Consider the following 21,421-nt stretch of genomic DNA (forward strand, 5'->3'; position numbering starts at 1 on the left):
ATGCTTGAAATTACACAGAAAAATATACTAAGTGAATTTAAGAAAAAACAAACATTTTAAATCATTTAAGCTATTAGCTATATTTCCAAAATGTATACTTTAGAAAAGAATTGAGATATATATATATATATGCTTATTAACATTAACTTTAAATTAGCTAATACTTGAGTCACAGTTTTGAAGCAGGTTCTGTTTTGTTTCCAGGAAGTGTGTTTTTTTTTTTTTTTTGGAAGGGATTAAGAGAACTATATTAAAACAAACAAGCAAACAAAAAACAGTTAAGCTGCCTTCTTTTCCTGTGAATGGCATATTTGTACTCCTTTGTGTTAATATTCTCGAAACCCACTTAGCTTATGATGTCTTCAAATAATTTGATAATCTGTCTTTAAAGTTTTGCACTAAATTAGAGACTTCATTTTTGTAAAACGCCTTGGAACCATAAACCTTTAACGAGATGAGAAAGGTCTCTTTCCTCTGTACTTGACATTACTGTATAGGTGTGTGAGCAATTTTTGCTGTCAAACATTGCAAAGGCAGATTTTTTGTTGCTGTTGTTCAATCTGCAAATATCTCGCCTATACCCGCAGAGCTCCTCTCTTCCCAACACAAACCTATCCACCCCTTTCCCCCTGCAAGTTTTAAACTTTGTTTCCTTAGGGGCTCTGTACAAGCGCTGCTAACCATGTCCAAGAGACAAAGAGCTGTTCTGTGGGCTAACAGGATGCCAAATTTTAGTTGTGAAACAAAGCACTCAATTTTGAGATTGAGGAGGAGGAGCAGAATGACAATAGTAAAGCCTCCAGCTCGGAGCCACCCGCCAGACAGCCCCCTCCCCAGGGCCCGGCTCGGGGAGTTCTGGCCCCGGGACGGTGACTCCCGGGTGCAGCCGCCAAGCCCCCTTGCGCCCTCGCTCACCGCTTCACGCGGATGATCTGGTCCCGCATGGGCTTGATGTCCTGGAAGCTCTGCTGGTTGACGAGGCTGTAGACGAGGATGAAGCCCTGGCCGTTCTTGATGTACAGGTCCCGCATGGACGCGAACTGCTCGGTGCCCGCCGTGTCCAGGATCTCCAGCACCGACGGCGACGAGTCCACCTCGATCTCCTTGCGGTAGAAGTCCTCGATGGTGGGGTCGTATTTCTCGATGAAGGTGCCGGTCACGAACTGCACGGTCAGGGCGGATTTGCCTACCCCGCCCGAGCCCAGCACCACCACTTTGTACTCGCGCATCGTCCCTCTGCGGCCGCCGCCGCCGCCGCCGCCCGCGACATAGACCTACGCCGGCCGCGCTGCGCCCCCAGCCCCGGCCCCGGCGGCCCGCCCCGCCGCCTCCCGCGGCCGCCCCCACCTCACGGCCACGGCGGCCCCCCGGGCGCCGGCGGCGGCGGCGGCAGCTGAGGGAGCAGCGGCCCTGGGCATGGGCCGAGCCGGGCGACGATGCGGCCCCGTGGGTGCCGGCTGGGACTGAGGGCGAGCAGGGAGCGGGAGCTGGAGCCGCCGGAGCCGCCGGAGCCGCCCGAGCCGCGGGCCCGCAGTGCCGCCCGCCCCGCCCCTCGTGCCTCCACGCCCAGATCCCCGCCCGCCGCCGCCGCCGCCGCTACCCACAGCACTGGGGCGCGCGCCCGAGCCCGAGCCCGAGCCCGAGCCGCAGCGCGGCCAGGGGCGGAGCCCGGCGGCCCGGGGCGGGGCCCGAGGCGCAGCCCCGCCCCCGCCTACGTCGCCTAGGCGACCGGCCGCGAGGGCTCCCGGGAGGCTCTGCGCTGCACGGAAGCTTCTGCCCGCGCGGATATAAACAAGTCCGGCGGCCGCGCAGCAGCGCCGCGCCCCGCGCGCCCGGTCGGACCCTCGAGCCTGTGTACCGAGCATGCGCAGTTCCCGCCCGAGCCGGGAACAGCGTCAACCTGAGACTCCCACGCTCAGAATTCGACACGGGAGGTGGTCGAGGGGGCAGAGCCACCGCCAAGCTCTACCCTGAGGCGGGGAGTGAGGGGGAGAGTTGCCCAAGAGGAGCTGCAAGAGCCTTTGCCCGACGCCACCCAGTGTCTTAGCACTCCTAGAGCTTTGGTTTTATCGGGTATTAGCATGTGAAGCCCTAAGGGACGGGCACCTCTAGGCTTCTGCCTGAGGTTGTGTAAACGCAACAAAATGAAGCTTTGTCCTGGAACGTTAGGACACTGATGGGAGGGTGACAGCCCCATCCAATAGTGCGCCCAAAGGGCGAGTCAGAGGCGGCCAAATGCCACGTAAGCCGGGTCCACGGTCGCTGACGTCGCCGGGGTCCCGCCCACATTTCTTCTAGCCCCGCCCCTTTCAGTGCCGGACTGAAGTCGAGCTCTTCCCACGCCCTGTCAGCCACCGGTGAATTAAAAACCCGGAGAGCGGAACTCCGAACGGCAGCCGGAAGGCCCAGGGACACCACATAGCAACAGCCAGCTGGGGGCATCTAGTGGGAAGCTGGGATTCCTTCTAGCCAACCACATCACGTCCCTCCCCCCTATGGTACCACTCACGACCAATAAGAGAGCCGCCTCGTGACACGTGACTCCCCTCCTTCAACCAATCGGAAAGAACTCTAGTCGCCGGACCCCCCAAGCCTACCTCCCAGTTCCTCGCCAGGCGGGGCATTTGGCGCACTCTCTGCCAACCAATCGTAGGCGAGCTGGCAAATGACGGAACTTCGGCCTAGCCAACCAGAGCTCTCGAGCCCCTTGCCGCCGAGGCCGGCGGGGTGGAGACCGGGCCTGCTGCTGGGGTTTGGGAGGGGCGGAGATTGAGGAGCCAATTGCTGTGCCCTGTTCTGGCAAAAGAACAAGATGCGTTGCAAGCCAGAGTGATGAATTCCACTTTTAACGTCGTCTCCGTGGCATTCTGCCTAAATGATGGGCATGGAAATGGTGCTGAGGGATGTGGGCTGAATCGAGAACACAGGGACTTTTGTCTTCTGGGTGAGAAATGTTCCCGGTGCTTAAGGAGACATCGTGCAGCAGTTGCATGAGTCTTCCAGGCGTGCCTTTCAAAACATTTTTTTCTTTAACTATTAAGTTTTAAAACTTAGCGTTCTGTCCCTAGCATTGCATCTTAGTTACACCCCCCCCTCCCACTCATAACGTCAAATTTAGGAGACATTGCATCCCCAAGCATTCCTGCATTATTTTTTTGCAGTAACTGGTTATTCAGTTGACTTTCTTTAAGCGATGTCCTTCTCAAACTAGTCTCACCTGTTTGTTACTGTCGCACTTTTCCTACGAATAATACATTTCTGTAGTTCTATTATTAGAGCCTGGCATACCTCTCCCCTGTTCCTCTTTCCCGCAAGGTCATCATGCCAAGGGGATTTTGGTCTGAATTAAAAGCCAGGTAATCTTTCACTATCTTTTCTGTCAATAATCAAACTAGTACAAAGATTACTCAAATTTAGCAGTCTCCTGTTTCCCTATAGATTCGTTATATTAGAATGGATAACTTACATTTGCATTACCTTGCTGTAATAAACACGCACCAAGTTTTTATTTTAAATTATTGAGGGCAAATGTCCTCAATTTAAACATGTGTATGTAGTAAAATAAAACTGAGCACTTCCTGATTACATATCATTAAAATAGGAATGGTGCTATCTGAGCCACCAGAATCAGCAATGAAGGTATTGTGTTAATAAAAAGAACTAAGAATCAAGACTTTTTTAAGGGAATTGAAACTGAAGAGGATCTACTATTTCATCCTAGGCTAGTAATTTGAAATAGTGAATTAAAATTGAGAGAGCTCACATGGATGCTTCATATCTGAGCTACTTTGGCAGGGATGTTTCAAGAAGATGTAGGTAAGTATTGTGTTCACCTAGCTTTCCAGAAGTCTCATATTTTGTGTAAAAATGGTATGCTTATTTATACTTACTTTAGCTTAGTAGCAGCTATACTTTTTCAAGGAAAGACAGACTGTCTCTTTGAAGATTCTAATTGTGCATCTTGGTGACAAGAAGTTCCTAGGTTTGTCAGGGGTTAAGCAGAGCAAGGAAGCATGAAGCTTTCTCTCTAGATCATGACAGCCCATCTAGTACCTTGCATTACAGAGGAGCTCCAAGTCCATTTACTTTGCAAGGAATAAAGGTCCAGTGATTTATGTTTTTGAGAAATTTGCATTGAGATTGTGGGTCCAGAAGGTCACCTTAAGCAACGGTTTTCATGACTCCTAGGTCCCCAGATGTTGAGAAGCTTTGAATTGAAGCTGTCACAAAAATAGTGAGTGGGCTCCCTCATCACTCTTCTTAGCATAATAGAGAGTAGGACAGCTTTGTGACATTTCTCAGGCTATTTCCCCTGACCTCTCATCAATGCTGATGTTTTTGATAAGAAGGAGTATAGAGACTGCAGCCCATGGAATGGTTACAGCTCATTTATTTACAGGCCTTATATTGACAGGCCTCAGATTTCATGCTCTGTACCATAAAGGTTGATTTTTAACCACCACGAGGCAAAAGAAACATGACAGATTGGAGCATGTTTTCTCACCTATTCGGGCTTAAATGATGGTACTTAGCTGATTTGTGGCCGTATGTGAAATGTTGAGTGAAAGATTAGCTGCCGTAAAAAGGATATAAGGACGTGTAGAGAATTTAGAGGACTTGGGTGGGAGATGAATGTCTATTTTCTAACCACTTAGTCATGTTCATTCCTATGCCAGCATAAACTCTATTCTGAGATGCTTATAGAAATAACTTATATCTTCATTCATTTGTTTGTTGGAAATAAAAGATAAAAATGGTATAAAAGAAATTTGAATTATTCCCCAAGAGCTGTAAATCTGCAAGATAGTGAAAACTTAATGCTAACCGTCACTGTGGGATCCCTTTAGTTTCCAAAGTGCATTGCCAGAATAAAAAGAAAGAAAATCTTCATTTCTTCTCTCTCCACTGAATCTGAAAGGGAGTTATCTCACCTATAGCCAGATACCTTCAATTATCACACTTGTGTTACCATGGAAACCCAAGTCTGTCCTTTCTGTGAAAGATGTTGGAAAAGGTGGTATGAAGTGGGAAATACCCTGTGTTCTGGGACTTCCTGACACTGGCGAGAAGCAAATATGCAGATAATTTAGTAGAAACAAATTAGTAGAGGATGTTTGTTATGCGACGGGTACTTTTTGACTAAAATCCTGATTCCTATTGCTTCCTATTAAAGTCTTTCTGTCTCTGGTTAACAATCATAAAGGGGAAGGGCATGTCAAGTACATTTAGCACCTGTGAAATGCTGCTGGCAATTGTTAGGAGAGCAGACGATGGTTTCTTGACTTCTGAGGCTCCTAATTCAGTCGAGAATCTGATGTATATATGTGGAATGGAAAAAAAGGGGCAAAATAAGCTTTGTTCTTCCTTTGAATATGTGCTATGTCTCAGTGCTTTTGAAAAGAAAAAGAATTAGAATGCAGAAATTGAGTATGGAAACAACTCAATAAAAGACACCTATGGGTGGAGAGAGTAGATGTTTCAAAAGGCCATTTTAATCAGAAAAAAAAATGTGAAAGAAAAGACGTAATGATTAAAATGTAGACACAGAAAAGAAAAAGCCTGAAGAATCTTAAGAGCTGGATTCTGCAGAAAACAGCTTCAGCGTGGTTCATTTAACAAAGCAGAAGAGCAGGTACAGTGTTGCTTGCATACCCAGCAGTTTCCCTTTATTGTTGCCAAAGAAACTGGGATGAATCAGGATTGGACATTAATAGCATTGCTTTCCCTCTGCCCACTGTTAGTCCAGAAGTAGGCACGTGACTCAGTTCTTGTCATCGGAATGGGGAGAAGGCTGCTGGGGCTGGAGGGATTTCTAGGATATTGACGAGTAAGGAAATATCCCCGTTTTTTGATGTCACTCTCCTTGCCTCCTGCTTTACACATTGAATTATGGGAATGTGGCCACCATTTTGGGGCTGTGATGCATTATGGCATTATGATGCAATACTGTAGCAAGGCAGCAACTTCGGATGGCTAAGGAGGAGGTTGGGAAGAACCTAGGTCCTGCATGACCACATTGGACAGTCAAACCAACATTAGAACTGCCCACCTTTGGATTATGGCTAAGTAAATAGCTGGTGTCTTTCGATTTAAGTCTGTGTTGGTAAGGTTTTCTGTATCTTACAGCAAAATACATCCCACCTGTTACAAAAAGTGTGAAGAATTCCAGCCAAAATGGTGTTTAAAAAAGAAAATTAGCGAGCATTTGTGAGAATTTTCATTTCATTAATATTTGAATGATATTTCAAAGATACTGTAATTATTAACTGAGCAATTACTATGTGTTTTTGTTTTTAGGCTTGGGGCATACAACAATAAATGATTAGCCAAAAGAGCTTGTATTCTAGCAGGAGAGACAGATATTAAGCAACCAATTGCATGTTTATAGTACAAAATTATGGTTATAATTAAAACTAGTAAGAAGGAAAAAATCAGAACTTAGGGCAGGTAGTAATTATATAAATAATAAAATAGTACAAAATATGTAACTAAATAACTGAATGAAATTACACAAACAAACACTTTCCAAGAAAATGCGAATGAAATGTATAGTTTGTATAGACATTCCCTGAGGTCAAGAGAAACTGTAAATTGGAGTCCTTTAGTCCAGGATAGTTGTCTGAAGGAAGTTAATATTGTACCAGGTTTTGAAGGAAGTGGCCAAAGGACAGGCTAGATGAGACAGAAGAGAGCACTCTAGATATAAAGAACCGGAAGAGCAAAGGAAGAAAGCAGGAATGAAGTACGAGTGAACTAAAAGAAATACCAGAATCACTGGATTTTTAAATTCCCTGTAGCAACAGCATTCTAGGGGCATCTCTCAGAGAAAAAGACAGAAAGATACCAGAAGTCTCAAAGCAAGATTATTTAAAGGTATAAAAATAATATAGGGGAAAAATACAGAAGAAAAAGTAGGAGTACAAGAGTGCATTTGAAATGAAGACGTCATTCAAAATAATGAATAATTTATAATGTGGGTGTCAAACGAGTTGTCATAAAAAGTAATTATGGATTTAAGGGCATCAAGAAGTAGGGACTCAAACTTTCACAAATAGAAATGGAAAGAAACATGAGGAGTGGCAAAAAAATGAAGACAGGTAGGAAAACAGTTTTTGCTGGTGGTTATTTTTCCATGGTAGCTGTTATTGACATGCATTATGTAGAAATGAATGGAATTTGACTGAAAAGAAAAATTTCAATACAACAGTAATACATAAAGATAGTCTTTTTGGTAAATAGCGTAATTTAAAATGTTTTCACTAGAATGCCTTTTTGTACCTTGCTGTAGGAAAATCTTTTCAACAAAAAAAGCTGTCAGTAATAATAAGCTAAAGATTAGTGAAACATTTTGGAAATAAAAAACCCCATAGATGTGCCAAATGTAATAGTAGGGCAACAATAATAAATACTTGTAATAAGAATCAGAACTTATTAGGCATTATGTGATTTCTGGCCAAATATGGTTGTGGTACTAATTTTTCTAATGCTATTTTCTGTACAAATATAAGATTTTAAAAAATTAAGCTATGGTAGGTATATGGTCATGTCTTGATATTACTGGAGATAGGATTTACTACTCACTTTTTGTGACCCCCAAGTGTAACCCTGAACAGACTTCTGTCTTAACACTAATAGCACATTATTGCACTGTCTTCTCCAGCGACTGGGGAAAGGGACAGCACTTTGTTTATTTTCGTTTTACCAGCACTCAGCACATTGCCTAAAAAAAAAAAAATGTTGGAATTCATAAGATGTTTGCAAATAAATGAACAGTTGAGTGGACTATAATGTTGCTTCTAAAAATCCTGGGTTTTGAACACAGAGAAGATGAGAATAAAAGGAAAGGAATAAGGATTTTCCCCAAATCAAGATAAGGTTGATGTAAGTGTCCTCCAAAGTTGGCTTAATCTCCAAAGAAGCTTGTATCTCAAAAGCAGTAAGTCTGTGACAGGCAAGGTCAATGACAGTTTGTAAACCTGGAATTTAGGAGTGCCAGGAAAGATCTGAAAAATCATGTCTTCTATCAACTGACTGTTGCCTGAAATTCTGCACTTAGGGCTTTAGTCTTTGACGTGAAAGTTATTTTTTTCCCAATTAAAATGTAAGTGGGAGATATACAGTTAAATTGCACCATCAGTCTGTCAACTTTGGGGCATGCAACTATGCTTACCTGGCTGAAAAAGAAAATGAAGAAAGTAAAATAGAAGAAAATAGTTTAAACTGGGGGATAAGTCATGGTATGAGTACTTATAGTAATATAAGTAGACCATGGAAATCCACTGTATGTTTGTCATACACTTGCTAATTTTTTTCATTAAGGTTAATCCCTGTACATGGTATAACATGAAAAATGACAGCCTTTACAATTATTAGATCCTTCAACTTATTTCAAATACTTTCTTATTTTTATGAGATTATAAGAATTTTTTAAACTTTGAAGCTGTATCCATTGTCTGATTTCCTTCTTTTTTCTTCTGCTTCTCACATTATTGTGTTTAACAATGGTATGGAGGCATCTTGGGGAAGACAGAGCAGAGTTATGGTGTAAGGACCAGCCAACTCTTCTCAGAAGCCATCCAGTTACCTTGTCAGGAGAAGTTATTCATTCCACTCTCTAGAATTATCTCCTAAAAGAAAAAGAAATTAGTTTCCTGCTCTTTACAGAACAGTACCTAATCTTTTACTATTATCCTAATTAATGCTTCTCACACTGTCTTAGAAAATATTTGTCACTTAATGAATTACTAACCACATTCATTGGCCTGTACTAGTTGAAAAAGATGTCTTGTTTACTTAGTCAAAGCGCTATCTCTGTACAATGGCATTGACGGTAGAATTGATCAGAGCCTACATTTAAAAGAAGCTGAGAGAGACACATCAGAAATAGTAAGCCTTTTTATTTTCCTTGGTGTACCAGGTAGTCAGGCAAAGTTAATGTATTTCCTTATATATTATCTTGATTACATTCTGTTGGGAACTAGTCTCTGGTATTTATTAGGGTTTTGGTAAAGATTTTGGCCATTTTCCATTTAAACTAATGTTTCCAATGAAAAGATTCTACAATGCATGTAAATTATATAAGAAATATTCATCTGTCAATGTACTTTTTTTTTTTTTTTTTTTCGAGACAGAGTTTCGCTCTTGTTACCCAGGCTGGAGTGCAATGGCGTGATCTCGGCTCACTGCAACCTCCGCCTCCTGGGTTCAAGCAATTCTCCTGCCTCAGCCTCCTGAGTAGCTGGGATTACAGGTGTGCTCCACCATGCCCAGCTAATTTTTTGTATTTTTAGTAGAGATGGGGTTTCACCATGTTGACCAGGATGGTCTCGATCTCTTGACCTCATGATCCACCCGCCTCGGCCTCCCAAAGTGCTGGGATTACAGGCGTGAGCCACCGCGCCTGGCCGTCAATGTACTTATATAAGCAACAATCAGTTTCAAAACTGAAATGGATTAAGTTAGTTCTGTAATACACACTGAAAAAGTGACAGGAACTAAAATAAACTGTGGTGCTGTAAGGTTATGATTCTTACAATTTTTATATTAAAGTTGCAAAGTTTCAAGTGCTCAATGCTGCTCTTTACATTAGGGTTGTAGACTGTCTTAAGCCTGAGAGTTCTATCTGATTATATGATTGATAGGGTAGAGGCTGTGCCTTGTATAATACTTTTCAAATGTTGGCTCTCACAAACAGAGAGAGAGCAAACATTAACTAGCTCTCTGTTGAGATATCTACCACCTACCTGTCAAGTTAAAATCATGAAATCTATAAATTTGGAGAGGAGAGCTTTATTTCTTACGGAGAGTGGCAGCCAGGAGGGTGGCCATCCTAACTGAATAGGAAGTATAACCTCAGGCAGAGACCAAAAGCAAGTTCTTCAAGGGAGGATAACGTAGGAATTTATGTTGAATGGATTGGCCAAGTGTATATATTTAACAGGTTGTAGGAGGAGCTGTAGATACCCATGAAGGGGTGTATGTGCATGAATAGTAAGCAGACATGCATATTACATGCATCCCATGTTCATTTTGTGGGGGAGACTTTCCATTTAAATGCCTTCCAGTTGGGCCCTTTATGTCAAAAGGGGAAGCAAGGACATGAAGGCATTCAGTGCTAAGCCTCTGTAAACCAGACAGAACCAGAAGATGGTCAGTGGTCTCTTATCTGGAGAAAGTTACTGAAATCAGTCTTTTGTCCAATCAAAGCTGTAGTTGTGGATTGTGGAACAGAGGGGTCAGTTAGGATCTGGTGGCCAGTGAGCTACGATTGTTTCAATACTGCTTATCTTGAGGCCAGTGCTTGTTTAGCTGGTAGAGAATAAGAAAAACCTGTGGCAATAAGATCATAGTTTATTCTATGAGGGTAGGAGTATGTGACTTAAGCCTTTTCTGGCATAGCCTTAGGTCTTGTTTATTACTTGGTACTTTATTGCCATAGGAAGTCTCTTCCATTAGTCTTATAATCTCTATTTTAATATATCTATGTTGTTTTTTTCCCTCCACTTGATTCCAGAAAGGACTAAAGTTCATTTCATAAGTACATATAAGATAAACTTAAATAAAAATAAGGAAACCTTAAATAAAAATGATCTATATTAAAACATTTCCAATTTTGAGGGTCAAATAGATTTTCCAAGAAACCTTAACATTAGTTATTCAAAATAAGATTTTTTCAGAAACTGTGTTGCAAATTGATGTACATCTCTTTAGAAAATAGATTTCACCATGGCATTCACACTTTGTGTTGCTCTGTGTGTGTTAGGGTTGGGGTGAGGGGAGCATGGTTAATGCCCAAATCCTTCCCAAGTCTCATCAATGAATAGTCTGAGGGAAGGAGGGTTGGGAATGTGTATATTGAACAAAATTTTCTAGATGATTCGACTTGCCCCTGGGCTGAAAAGCAGTTTAACAATATTAACTCTGTATTTTCTGAAGTAAAGGTCGTACTTAAAGTAACTTGTGATTTTGGAAATTTTTACCCAGAATACTGACTGATGAGATGGCCTACCCCAAATCCAGAATTTAGCTTAAATTCCACCTCCCCTTGTTTTCCTTAATCTTTCACCATATTTTCCAAATGCTTTATACCTTTCTTCTCATATGTACTGCAATTTGTCTTGCATTATATTTATCTTTGTCATTTCAGCTAGCATATGGACTCATGGATGTCTGGTTGGGAGGAGGGTGGACAAGCTATAAGTTTTTTCATCTTTCTAATCTTTATTATGCTTTAGTCAATAGTATATATTCAATAGATGTTGAATGAATTGGATTAAATATAAACATTAAGTGTTATTAAAAGTATGATTAATTTTCAAATTATCAAATTATTATATTCTCCTCCCTATTAAAGGAAAAATCAGTGGTGTTTTTCAACTTTGAACTGAAACTCTAAACTATATGAAATCATAATAATGTGAAATCTTAAACAATATTATTCTTCAAAAATACAGTAACATAGGCTTAATTCACAAAAACTGCAACTTGCTCTCATCTTTTAAGCAATCATTTTTAATGTTCTAACCAAATCCTTATACTAAAACAAACAACTGCTGAATGTGATACAATAATGGAAAATATAGAAAAACTCCATTTTCTCTAGCTCATTGTATGTGAAATCATTCTTAAGAATCACTTCCACTTCTGTTTGAATAAAAAATAGCCAATAAGGCAATTCTAATTGGTTAAACAACAACAACAACAACAACAATAAAACAAATCACCAAGGCAAATGACTTTTAAAAGAGTTGCCAAGGTTAAAAAATATTATAAAAATATCTAAAAACTTACACATGTCCTTGATACAGTTTTGTCTTCTGTCCTCTTAAAATTTCATTAGCTTTTCATGTTGCTTAGAAATCAAGGACATCTGAGTGGCAGGTCTTGACCTAAGGAAAATATTTTTGATGTTTTCAGTCCCCTTATTAAAGACCCTGTTTTTCATTGCAGCTGAGGGTTGGTGTAGGCAGGATAGGAAACCTTACAGATGGTGGGAGGCACAGAACCTTCATAAGGGCTCAGGCAAGAATATCCAGATGACAGCAGACAGGAGAGAGAATAAAGGATGCCAGCCTCCTCATTGTGAGTTCACGGTGGCTGCCTTGGTCGGGGGCTTTTGGCATGGTTCTCATGAATTACACAATCTAATCTACTTCTGTACAGAAGATTTTAGAGGCACAGTTGAGTATGCTAAAATGGCATTACTACCTACTCAGAACATGATGCTTCTGTGTGCCCATATGCCCAACTTATTTTCAAATGTATTTAAAAAAATAGAAAATAAGCATTCTTAGTACGAGAGACATACAATAAAAATGCACCTGACTCTATCCATGTGTGGGTTTCTTGGGAGTTTTGTCAGATTCCAGAGGACCCATGTTTGTAGCACATGAGTTCTCTGGTCATAGACCGTTGATGTGGTCATAGGCACATGGTGCCTAGCTCATGAGCCAGTAAGATTTGTTTCCTCCTAAGAATTTAGAACCATAGTCCAGAGAGCAGGCCTGGGCATTTGAACTAGGAAGTAAGGAAAGCCACACTGGGAAAGCCTTTATGGGCTCTGTGTACAACTCAGCAGAAATGCCAATCTACAGAGAAACGTCAGAGAATAAAGTCGATTCTTTGAAAGAGAAGTAGTGATGGCTCACTTAGTTCCTGAGAGCTTTCCTACTCATGAGGAGATCCAGTTGTATTTTCCACCATTGGCATTGAGATCCCCACCTCCACCCCAACATTTAGCTACATTTTCCTTTACATTAATATCAGTGGGTTTATATTACTTACAACCAGAAGTTTCCTGACAAAGACAGAATTATCCTGTTAGAACATGTTCTCTTATATCTCTGTCGGGAGCACATTGGAAATGAACATTATTCTACTGTCAGTTTCTCAGCATTAATTACATATTATGACCTAATAATTTTTCAGAACGTAATTGCATATAGCTGATGACAGTGGCTTCTGGAGCTGCTTCATGATGGTGTTAGAAGGTCCTGCCAGATACCCTGGAGGGGATGGTTTGTCCTTTCTGTAATGATGAAAATAATATCTCTCCTGCAGGTTTAATAACAAAATGCAGTGCAAAAACTCCAGGTACTAGCCAAGCCATGTGACATGAGACATGGGATCAGCTTATCTCACAGACCCAGACTTAGAGCCCTGTGCCAGCCTGACAACGAGTGGACAATCCAGGAGGATTTGAGTATTTCCTGCAGCTATTCAACAAATACAGAAAGAGGTGGTTTCCTTTGACTTACTATTTACTGTTTTTATGCAACAACTTTCCAGTTGTCATCTGGAGAAACTGAGAAGAAATATGAAATCATCTAGTTCCTCTTTGAGACAGTACTTGGGATCCTGTGAATGCAGGGATTTCCTTTTTGTCCTACCTGCAGGAAGGGGCATTCAAGACTTCTGGATCATAGCCTTGGTCACATTTTAAAACTTGACATCATGTCTAAAATAACTGTATTTAAATTTTGAATTAACTTGAAAATGAAACTACTAGACCATGTAATTTACCTACTAAATTGGGACACTTTTGAGAATAAAAAGGGTTGCTGTTAATAAAATGAAAACAACAGGCTTGGGAACTGACCCAAACAAACTGGATGATAGTATTACCCTATTCTTAGGTTTTGCATTCTTGGTTTCAAGTAACTCACATATTAGGAAACCCAAGAATTTTGGCATGGCTTTTGATCAAATCAAATTTTAGCTGCCATTTTGGAGTACTGCCCATTATCCCACCACTAGTCACTAGCTGAATACACAGGCTTCTCTAGGGCTTCAGCTTCTTCACCTTTACAATTTAATGAGTAACTCCAAGTCTCTTCCAGCACTGAATAGTCTATAATCAATGGCATGTCTATCTAAGAGTTTTACTTTTTGGAGAAATTTGTATTACTTTGATTTAGATTCAATACAAGATAGAGAATATGAATATCCATGAAAGAACATTGTAAATAAGTTTTGTACACATTATAAAGTCATGCTGGCAGCATGGTGTAGCAACAGACACCTGGACTGGAATCTAGCCACTTATTTCCTCTCTGAATTTGCCAAGGTTTCGAAACTATCCTGAATGCCTAAGCTGGAATACTTTCAACTGTAGAACAGGCATAAGAATAGCTACTTTTTAGTAATATGAAAAGTCATATGTAGTGACTTTATTAGAAGGTATCTAATATATGCCACAGAAATAGATGTATATGATCAATAAATACTACTCCCTCTTCCTATTAGGTTAGTGTCATTATTGAATATGTTATAAATGTACACTGCATGTTCTCATAGTTAGAGTATGAATATTGCCAATGAGTTACTCTATTCCTAGTATTGGCTTTTACTGTCACAGAGAGTAATTACGTTGGACGGAAGCACATGCATGATTATAGGCATCATCAGAGTCAAACATACCTGGACCCCAAAGCCCTCTTTCTTCTTTTAGATCTATGGCAGGGAGGTTACATAGGCTCACAGAGTCTCTCTCCCCTCATCTACAACAATGAATGAGATAATGTGATAGATGACATGGCACAAGTCCTAGTGTATATTCAATAATATGCATTATTGTTATTGCTAAGATAATATGGGAGAAGAGAAATTAAAGTCTCCATTTAACAGGAGGAAGTGAGATAGATGTTTCCATAAGAAGAGCTTATAGTGCATGTAGACTTCAGCAATGAATATAAGTGAAGAATAATGGTTAAGAAAACAAGACCATGAGCATGTCAGCAGCATTATGCTATTCCCACTAGAATAATAAAGGCCATTATTCCACTGAGAATAATGCCTTTCATGGTCACTGTGGAACCATTATGGACTGGTCATGATGCTATGACTTCTAAGAAGTCTAACAGCTTCAGATTTACAGTAGGGCTGTATATGTGTTTTACCCATACAGGGCTCCTGACGGTGAAATCAAAGGCTTGGATTGATGAATTCTTCAAACAATATGTATTAGTCTGTTTTCACACTGCTGATAAAGACATGCCCCAATCTAGGCAATTTCCAAAAGAAAAAGGCTTAGTGGACCCACAGTTCCACTTGGCTGGGGAGGCCTTACAATCCACAATCATGGTGGAAGTTGAAAGGCATGTCTCACATGGTGGCAGACAAGAGAAAAGTGAGAGTCAACTGAAAGAGGTTTCTCCTTATAAAACCATCAGATCTCATGAGACTTATTTACTACCACATGAACAGCATGGGGGAAATCACTTCCATGATTCAATTATCTCCCACTGGGTCCTTCCCACAACATGAAGGAGTTACGGGAACTGTAATTCAAGATGAGATTTGGGTGGGGACACAGCCAAACCATGTTACAATGTTAAGTTGCTCTTAATCATTTTATTGATGAAGTAGAACAGGCTGATTAGTAATACAATAGTTTTGCCTGAACCTCAGTGACTTGTCTTGTAAATGTTGTTTTGGAGAAAGCCACTCCTACAATTTGTTTATAGCAATGTTTATAAGAAATGTATCATGGAGTATCAGTGATCACATTTAGAGAACTTTAACTGTCATATTAATGAGGACTGACAATGTGGATGATGATGATGATGATCCAACTCATGTGCATCAGAAAAAATTCACAACTTGATTTTTTTTTTATCTGCCTTGTTTCAATTAATCCTAACTTTTAGAAAACAGACAAATGCATGACCCAGACGAGGGTCAAATGTGTCTTTGTTTAGTAAAGATTCAGAATTGTCTCGTGCCAAGAGATCCTTTCCTGAGGACTTTTCCAATTGAATTCAAAGTTTGCCATCCAATTCTTCCAGAGCAAAAGGATCTAGATTTTGTAGATGATGATGATGATGATGATGATGATGATGATGATACCAACTTCTAGTCTCTCCTTCATGTATTTGACAGCTCCTTAAAGTTTCTGGCTATAGCCCAGCCTTCCAGCTCCCTGACTCAGATGGGACCTGTCGGAACCAGGTGGGTGTTAAAATCCCAACTTGCCTCCATTCCTCAGACCCTGGACTTAAATGGGGGCCTCTGGCTCTGTGGATAGCCTCAACCTCATTACCTAATTTCCACTCCAGGTTTGAATTTTTTCTCTGTTTCTGTATCTAGTGATTTCCCATTCTATCTTCTAATCCTGGCCTTAATGTAATTGTATTTGCTATATTTTATTCAACAATTATAAGTGTTTGGAACGGGACCAAGCACCCTTTTTCAGCAGTGTAGTCTCCAGGTTTTTGTATAAATGAAGATTAGACTTCTCCTGATCTTCAAATCTTTCAGAATGCCATGTCTAATTTTTTTTCGTGAACAGGATTAGCAGAGGAAACCAGAGCCAGTATCTAAAACCTCAGAGGCCATCACTGTATAGCAGAGCTAGGCTCTAAAATCTGAGTCCATCACTCTATAGCAGAGCCAACGTCTAAAATCTCGGAGTCCATCACTCTACTATAGCAGAGCCAGGCTCTAAAAATCTCAAAGTCCATCACTATATGGCAGAGCTACGCTCTAAAGATCTCAGAGTCCATCATTTATTGTGATATAGTCCATTACAATATTCTGGGAAAACAAAACAGTCTCCTACCCTAAAATACTTAAAATCTTGAATTAAAACCACCAACCCTAAACGCTGGTGGCAGTGAAACTGCAAATTTTCAACTTGGCGAAGGAACCAGGATTATTTGCTTCACTAGGAATAATCACAACAGATCAGGTAGTATTTGCAGAGGGTTCACTTTTGAGTAGGAGTATGGCGGTCAGCACAAGAAGTTTCGTCCACATCAACTCAACCCTTGAGGAACGCGGAGTGCACGTTAGGATGCAGACGTATGCTTGCCTTGCAGTGTCCAAGTTCCTATCAGTGAGCTGCACTGTTCTCAGATCCTCAGGGTCCACAGTCTTTTAGCAAGTTTTTGATTTGGTACCCTGAACTATGGGACTTGGTACCTTCACCGTAGCTTCAGTCAAGATGTGGTTGGTGCAGAGGCATTCACCAACACTCATGTGTTGTAGGGTTTTCCTGGATTTGTTTTCCCCTGCAGTTTTGGATGGCCAGTTCTCAGGGGCTCAGTGACACCACCAGACAGAGTAGGATTGTGCTCTGGCAGGGACCGATGAGGCTTGGAGGAGGAGAGATGTGCACAGAATCACAATATCCTTTTTTTTTTTCTCCAGTTTTGGCATTTAAAAATCATCAGATTACATTGTGAATAAATCCATATTGAAAGGTTATTTAAGTCAGTAAGCACCAGTCTGCCAACCACATAAGATATGACGTCGCCTCTATCAGGCTTCTTAAAGAAAAGCAGGCTGACGATCGATCCAGGATGCCAGGACTCGCGTCCTAAAAGTCAGGCTCTCTCTGTTCTTCTGCCTTTACTACTGAGAGAAAGGAGTAGGGGAAACCAAGGTAAGAGCTTTACGCACTTCCACTCTCCCCTCTCATGTTAGCTCTCAGCACTAAAGAGGCAAGTTAGGAAGTAACACAAGTGTCTGTCAATAAACTAAATGGACAAACAGAATGCACTATATTCATATGGTCGAATATCAGCCTTAACGAGGCAGGCAATTCTGACACATGCTACACATGGATGAACCCTGAGGACATTATGCTATGATGGAATAAACTCATCACAAACACTGTATGATTCCACTTACATAAAATATCTAGAATAGGCAAATTCATAGTTATAGAAAGTAGTAGTCACCAGAGGCTAGGAGGAGAAAGGAATGGGGAAGTATTGAATGGGTATAAGGTTCCCGCTTGAGCTGATGACAAAGTTCAGGAGATGGATGATGGTGATGGTTGCACAGCATTGTGAATGTACTTAATGCTGCTGAACTTAAAGCACTTAAAGAGGCTTGTATATACAAAACCACAATTCTTAAAAAGGCGAGTTGAGGGGACTACCACTTCTGGAAAGATGGAGTGGATTCACTTTTTGCTATTTCTCCTGAACGTGCATGATATGTAAAACGAACAGAAGAATCTAAAAGTTGGAGAGAGTAAAGCAAAGCCTCCAGGGACCTTGAGACCCAATAAATGACACAGATGTGAGTTTCCTGGGTTTTCCTTTTGCTTCGGATAACCCCGACTGGGTGCTGCAGAAATTGCCAGCCTGGAAACACACCAATAATTGCAGGCAAAAAAAAAAGAAGAAAGAAAGAAAGAAAAAGAAAGATAGAAAGAAAGCAAGAAAGCAAGAAAGAAAGAAAGAAAGAAAGAAAGAAAGAAAAACACACCTGAGTAAAGGAATTGACATTGAAGGTGCTGGTTTCATATTTGATGGGGGACAGGAAGGGGTGGAGCTGTAATAAGGTGACTTAATCTCTAGGCCTAGGGAGTAGCCCTCAGGTCACTGTGGATGCAAACTTGCTGGAAGGATCTCAAAGACACCCATCAACTCCCCTAAACTTTCCCTTTATTCAGATTATATAAAACTTTTGCCTCACTCTATTTTGGTTAAATAGTACATTTGCATACAAAACGTTACCTCAATTCCAATCTTCACAAAAAATTTCAAAGACTGGTTTAATACAGTACGTAGTGAGGGATTCCTTGGTTATTGCAGTTAATTATAGTGCTTGCAGAAACCTGGCCAGCTCAGGTGATTCTATCCTAAGTTAGTATGATTACTTAGAAGAAACTAAGCCTAGAACTGACATTATTTCAGCACTTCTAAACAAATATCCTGAGAATTTCTAAAATTCAAACCTGGTAAAGGTTAGCTAACATTTAATACTGTGAGAAGAACATTTAACCCCAAAGAAATCTTTAATTGTAAGTCTCTTTGCAGCTCTGTAAACAGCAGGGTGGAGAGTCAGGTGAAGGCTGCATCTGACAAATCACAAACTCTCGTTTCCATTCCTTTGTTTTGCTATCTGTAAAATGGAGATAATAATACAAATTCTTTTAAAGATTAAAAAACATCATGTCAAATACTCACAGTTCTCATCACAAACTTGTAAATCTTGGAAAGTAGGGACTGTCTTTGCCTTTAGAACATTCCAGAAAAACCTAGTCTACTGCCTTGTAGACACTCAGGACTTAACTGACCAAAGCACTGTGTCCAGTGCCGAGCACTTAGTACCAGTCTCTGAGCCACGAAAGACCTGGAAGGCCTTACCTTTGGATCCCTGGGGCCGGAAATCTATACCACCTGGTCACAGGTTCTGTTCTCGATGGCTTAGAAACCTGGCCACTCTCTGATCCCAGGCGGGAATATCCCAGTGGCAGAGGAGATGGGCACAGGTCTTCATTAAAGGATCTGAAAAACAACCATATTATTTCTTACACATCCTCCTTGGAGAATCTCAGAACTATCTTGGCTTCTTCAAATCTAATTAAACCATGAAGCCACCCTATGAACGAGTGGACTTTTAAATCCTTGTCTTGCCAGTTGAAAAACTTGTTTGGTTGAATTATTATGTCATACTATGGCATACTAATTTAGGTATATAAGAAGTGTAAGCAATATTTGACACTTACTCCATATTTTATCCACTGGGTTCTACTTGGCAGTTACCGAAGATGAAAAATTTAGCGCCTTATCATTTATGCCTGCTATTTTTTTTTCAACCTCCCCTAGTTAGCCAAGGGACTTTAATTCTCTAAATCTCAAAGTGGTAGGCTGACTTTAGTGTAAGTAAGATGTACATGTAGTGATAACTTTTTGAGGGGTCTAGGTATTTAATTTAAAATGTCTCTAGTAAGGACAGATAATAATTTCTTTAATCTATACAGCAGTCTCGATTAGGTAGTGGTTAGTAAAAATGTATTTAAAAGGCCTAAATCGAAAGTTAATGAAATTTGTTGTTTATTACACCTACTGTAAAAGGATAACCACAGACTTCATTCTTGAGTGTCTTCACTTGCTTTACATGAATTATTTATCTTATGTCTGGAATTTAATACTTGTCATAGAGCTGCAAATTACACAATCCATCTTGGGTTTTGTAGTTTGCTGTCTACATGGGTAATAAATCTCAGCTATTAGTTTTATTTATTAAACCTAGCTCAAGAAGTAGAGGTTTGACCCCATCTTACATTACGGTAAAAAAATAGATATGGTTAGTTTGAGATGCTGGATTCAGTGCAGCTAAAAAGAAAGCCAATTTAAGTGAAAGGTGAATTAATAAATGCTGTGCCAATCCTGAATGTCAGGATTATGAAAGGAGATTAATGTTCTGTTCCTGCCAAGGCAGAAATCAGAACATGCTGAGCATCAGGTAAAAAGAAATTAATTAAATAATGGTTTCAAAAGTCACTCTGAATCAATGAAACAAACTTTGGAAATTTTAAGAAAGGATCTCTCAGGTATAAAAACCCACCAGCCTCCACTTAGCTGATCTTTTTGGTTTTTTTATTTTTTTATTTTTTTATTTTTTTTATTGCATTTTAGGTTTTGGGGTACATGTGATGAACATGCAAGATTGTTGCATAGGTACACACATGGCAGTGTGCTTTGCTTCCTTCCGTCCCCTCACCTGTATCTGTCATTTCTCCCCATGCTATCTCTTCCCACCTCCTCACCCCCCCGCCCCTCCCCCATTTCCCCCCAACGGATCCCAGTGTGTAGTGCTCCCCTCCCTGTGTCCATGTGTTCTCATTGTTCAACACCCACCTATGAGCGAGAATATACGGTGTTTGATTTTCTGCTCTTGTGTCAGTTTGCTGAGAATAATGGTTTCCAGGTTCATCCATGTCCCTACAAAGGACGTGAACTCATCGTTTTTGATGGCTGCATAATATTCCATGGTGTATATGTACCACATTTTCCCTATCCAGTCTATCATCGTTGGGCATTTGGGTTGGTTCCAGGTCTTTGCTATTGTAAACAGTGCTGCAATGAACATTCGTGTGCATGTGTCCTTGTAGTAGAATGATTTATAATCCTTTGGATATATACCCAGTAATGGGATTGCTGGGTCAAATGGGATTTCTACTTTTAGGTCCTTGAGGAATCGCCACACTGTCTTCCACAATGGTTGAATTAATTTACATTCCCACCAACAGTGTAAAAGTGTTCCTATTTCTCCACATCCTCTCCAGCATCTGTTGTTTCCCGATTTTTTAATGATCGCCATTCTAACTGGTGTGAGATGGTATCTCAATGTGGTTTTGATTTGCATTTCTCTGATGACCAGTGATGATGAGCATTTTTTCGTATGTTTGTTGGCCTCCCGTATGTCTTCTTTTGTAAAGTATCTGTTCATATCCTTTGCCCATTTTTGAATGGGCTTGTTTGTTTTTTTTTCTTGTAGATCTGCTTTAGTTCTTTGTAAATTCTAGATATCAGCCCCTTGTCAGATGGGTAGACTGCAAAAATTTTTTCCCATTCTGTTGGTTGCCGATTCACTCTACTGACTGTTTCTTTTGCCATGCAGAAGCTGTGGAGTTTGATTAGGTCCCATTTGTCTATTTTGGCTTTTGTTGCCATTGCTTTTG

At 40.7% G+C, this 21,421-nt stretch overlaps 1 protein-coding gene and 1 long non-coding RNA gene across 9 annotated transcripts in view; one reads left to right on the forward strand and one right to left on the reverse strand.

Moving 5' to 3' along the window:
- The window catches only part of RAP2A (RAP2A, member of RAS oncogene family), a 36,165-nt gene extending 34,630 nt beyond the window's left edge, over window positions 1-1,535 (reverse strand). The window contains exon 1 of the mRNA XM_010338806.3: window positions 916-1,535. Coding sequence (XP_010337108.2) covers window positions 916-1,229 — 314 coding nt within the window. The 5' untranslated portion in view covers window positions 1,230-1,535. The remainder of the gene's footprint in view (window positions 1-915) is intronic.
- A 1,230-nt stretch (window positions 1,536-2,765) lies between these two features.
- LOC104651432 (uncharacterized) overlaps window positions 2,766-21,421 on the forward strand; it is a 41,759-nt gene continuing 23,103 nt past the window's right edge. For 2 of the 8 annotated variants that reach the window (XR_012514300.1, XR_012514301.1), the window contains exons 1-3: window positions 2,766-2,944; window positions 13,060-13,237; window positions 15,880-17,383. This is a non-coding gene — a long non-coding RNA (uncharacterized LOC104651432). The other 6 variants (XR_012514304.1, XR_744900.2, XR_012514305.1 and 3 more) reach the window with 5 other exon arrangements.

The sequence above is a fragment of the Saimiri boliviensis genome, chromosome 16 (genome assembly GCF_048565385.1).
Source record: "Saimiri boliviensis isolate mSaiBol1 chromosome 16, mSaiBol1.pri, whole genome shotgun sequence".
Lineage (NCBI taxonomy): Eukaryota > Metazoa > Chordata > Mammalia > Primates > Cebidae > Saimiri > Saimiri boliviensis.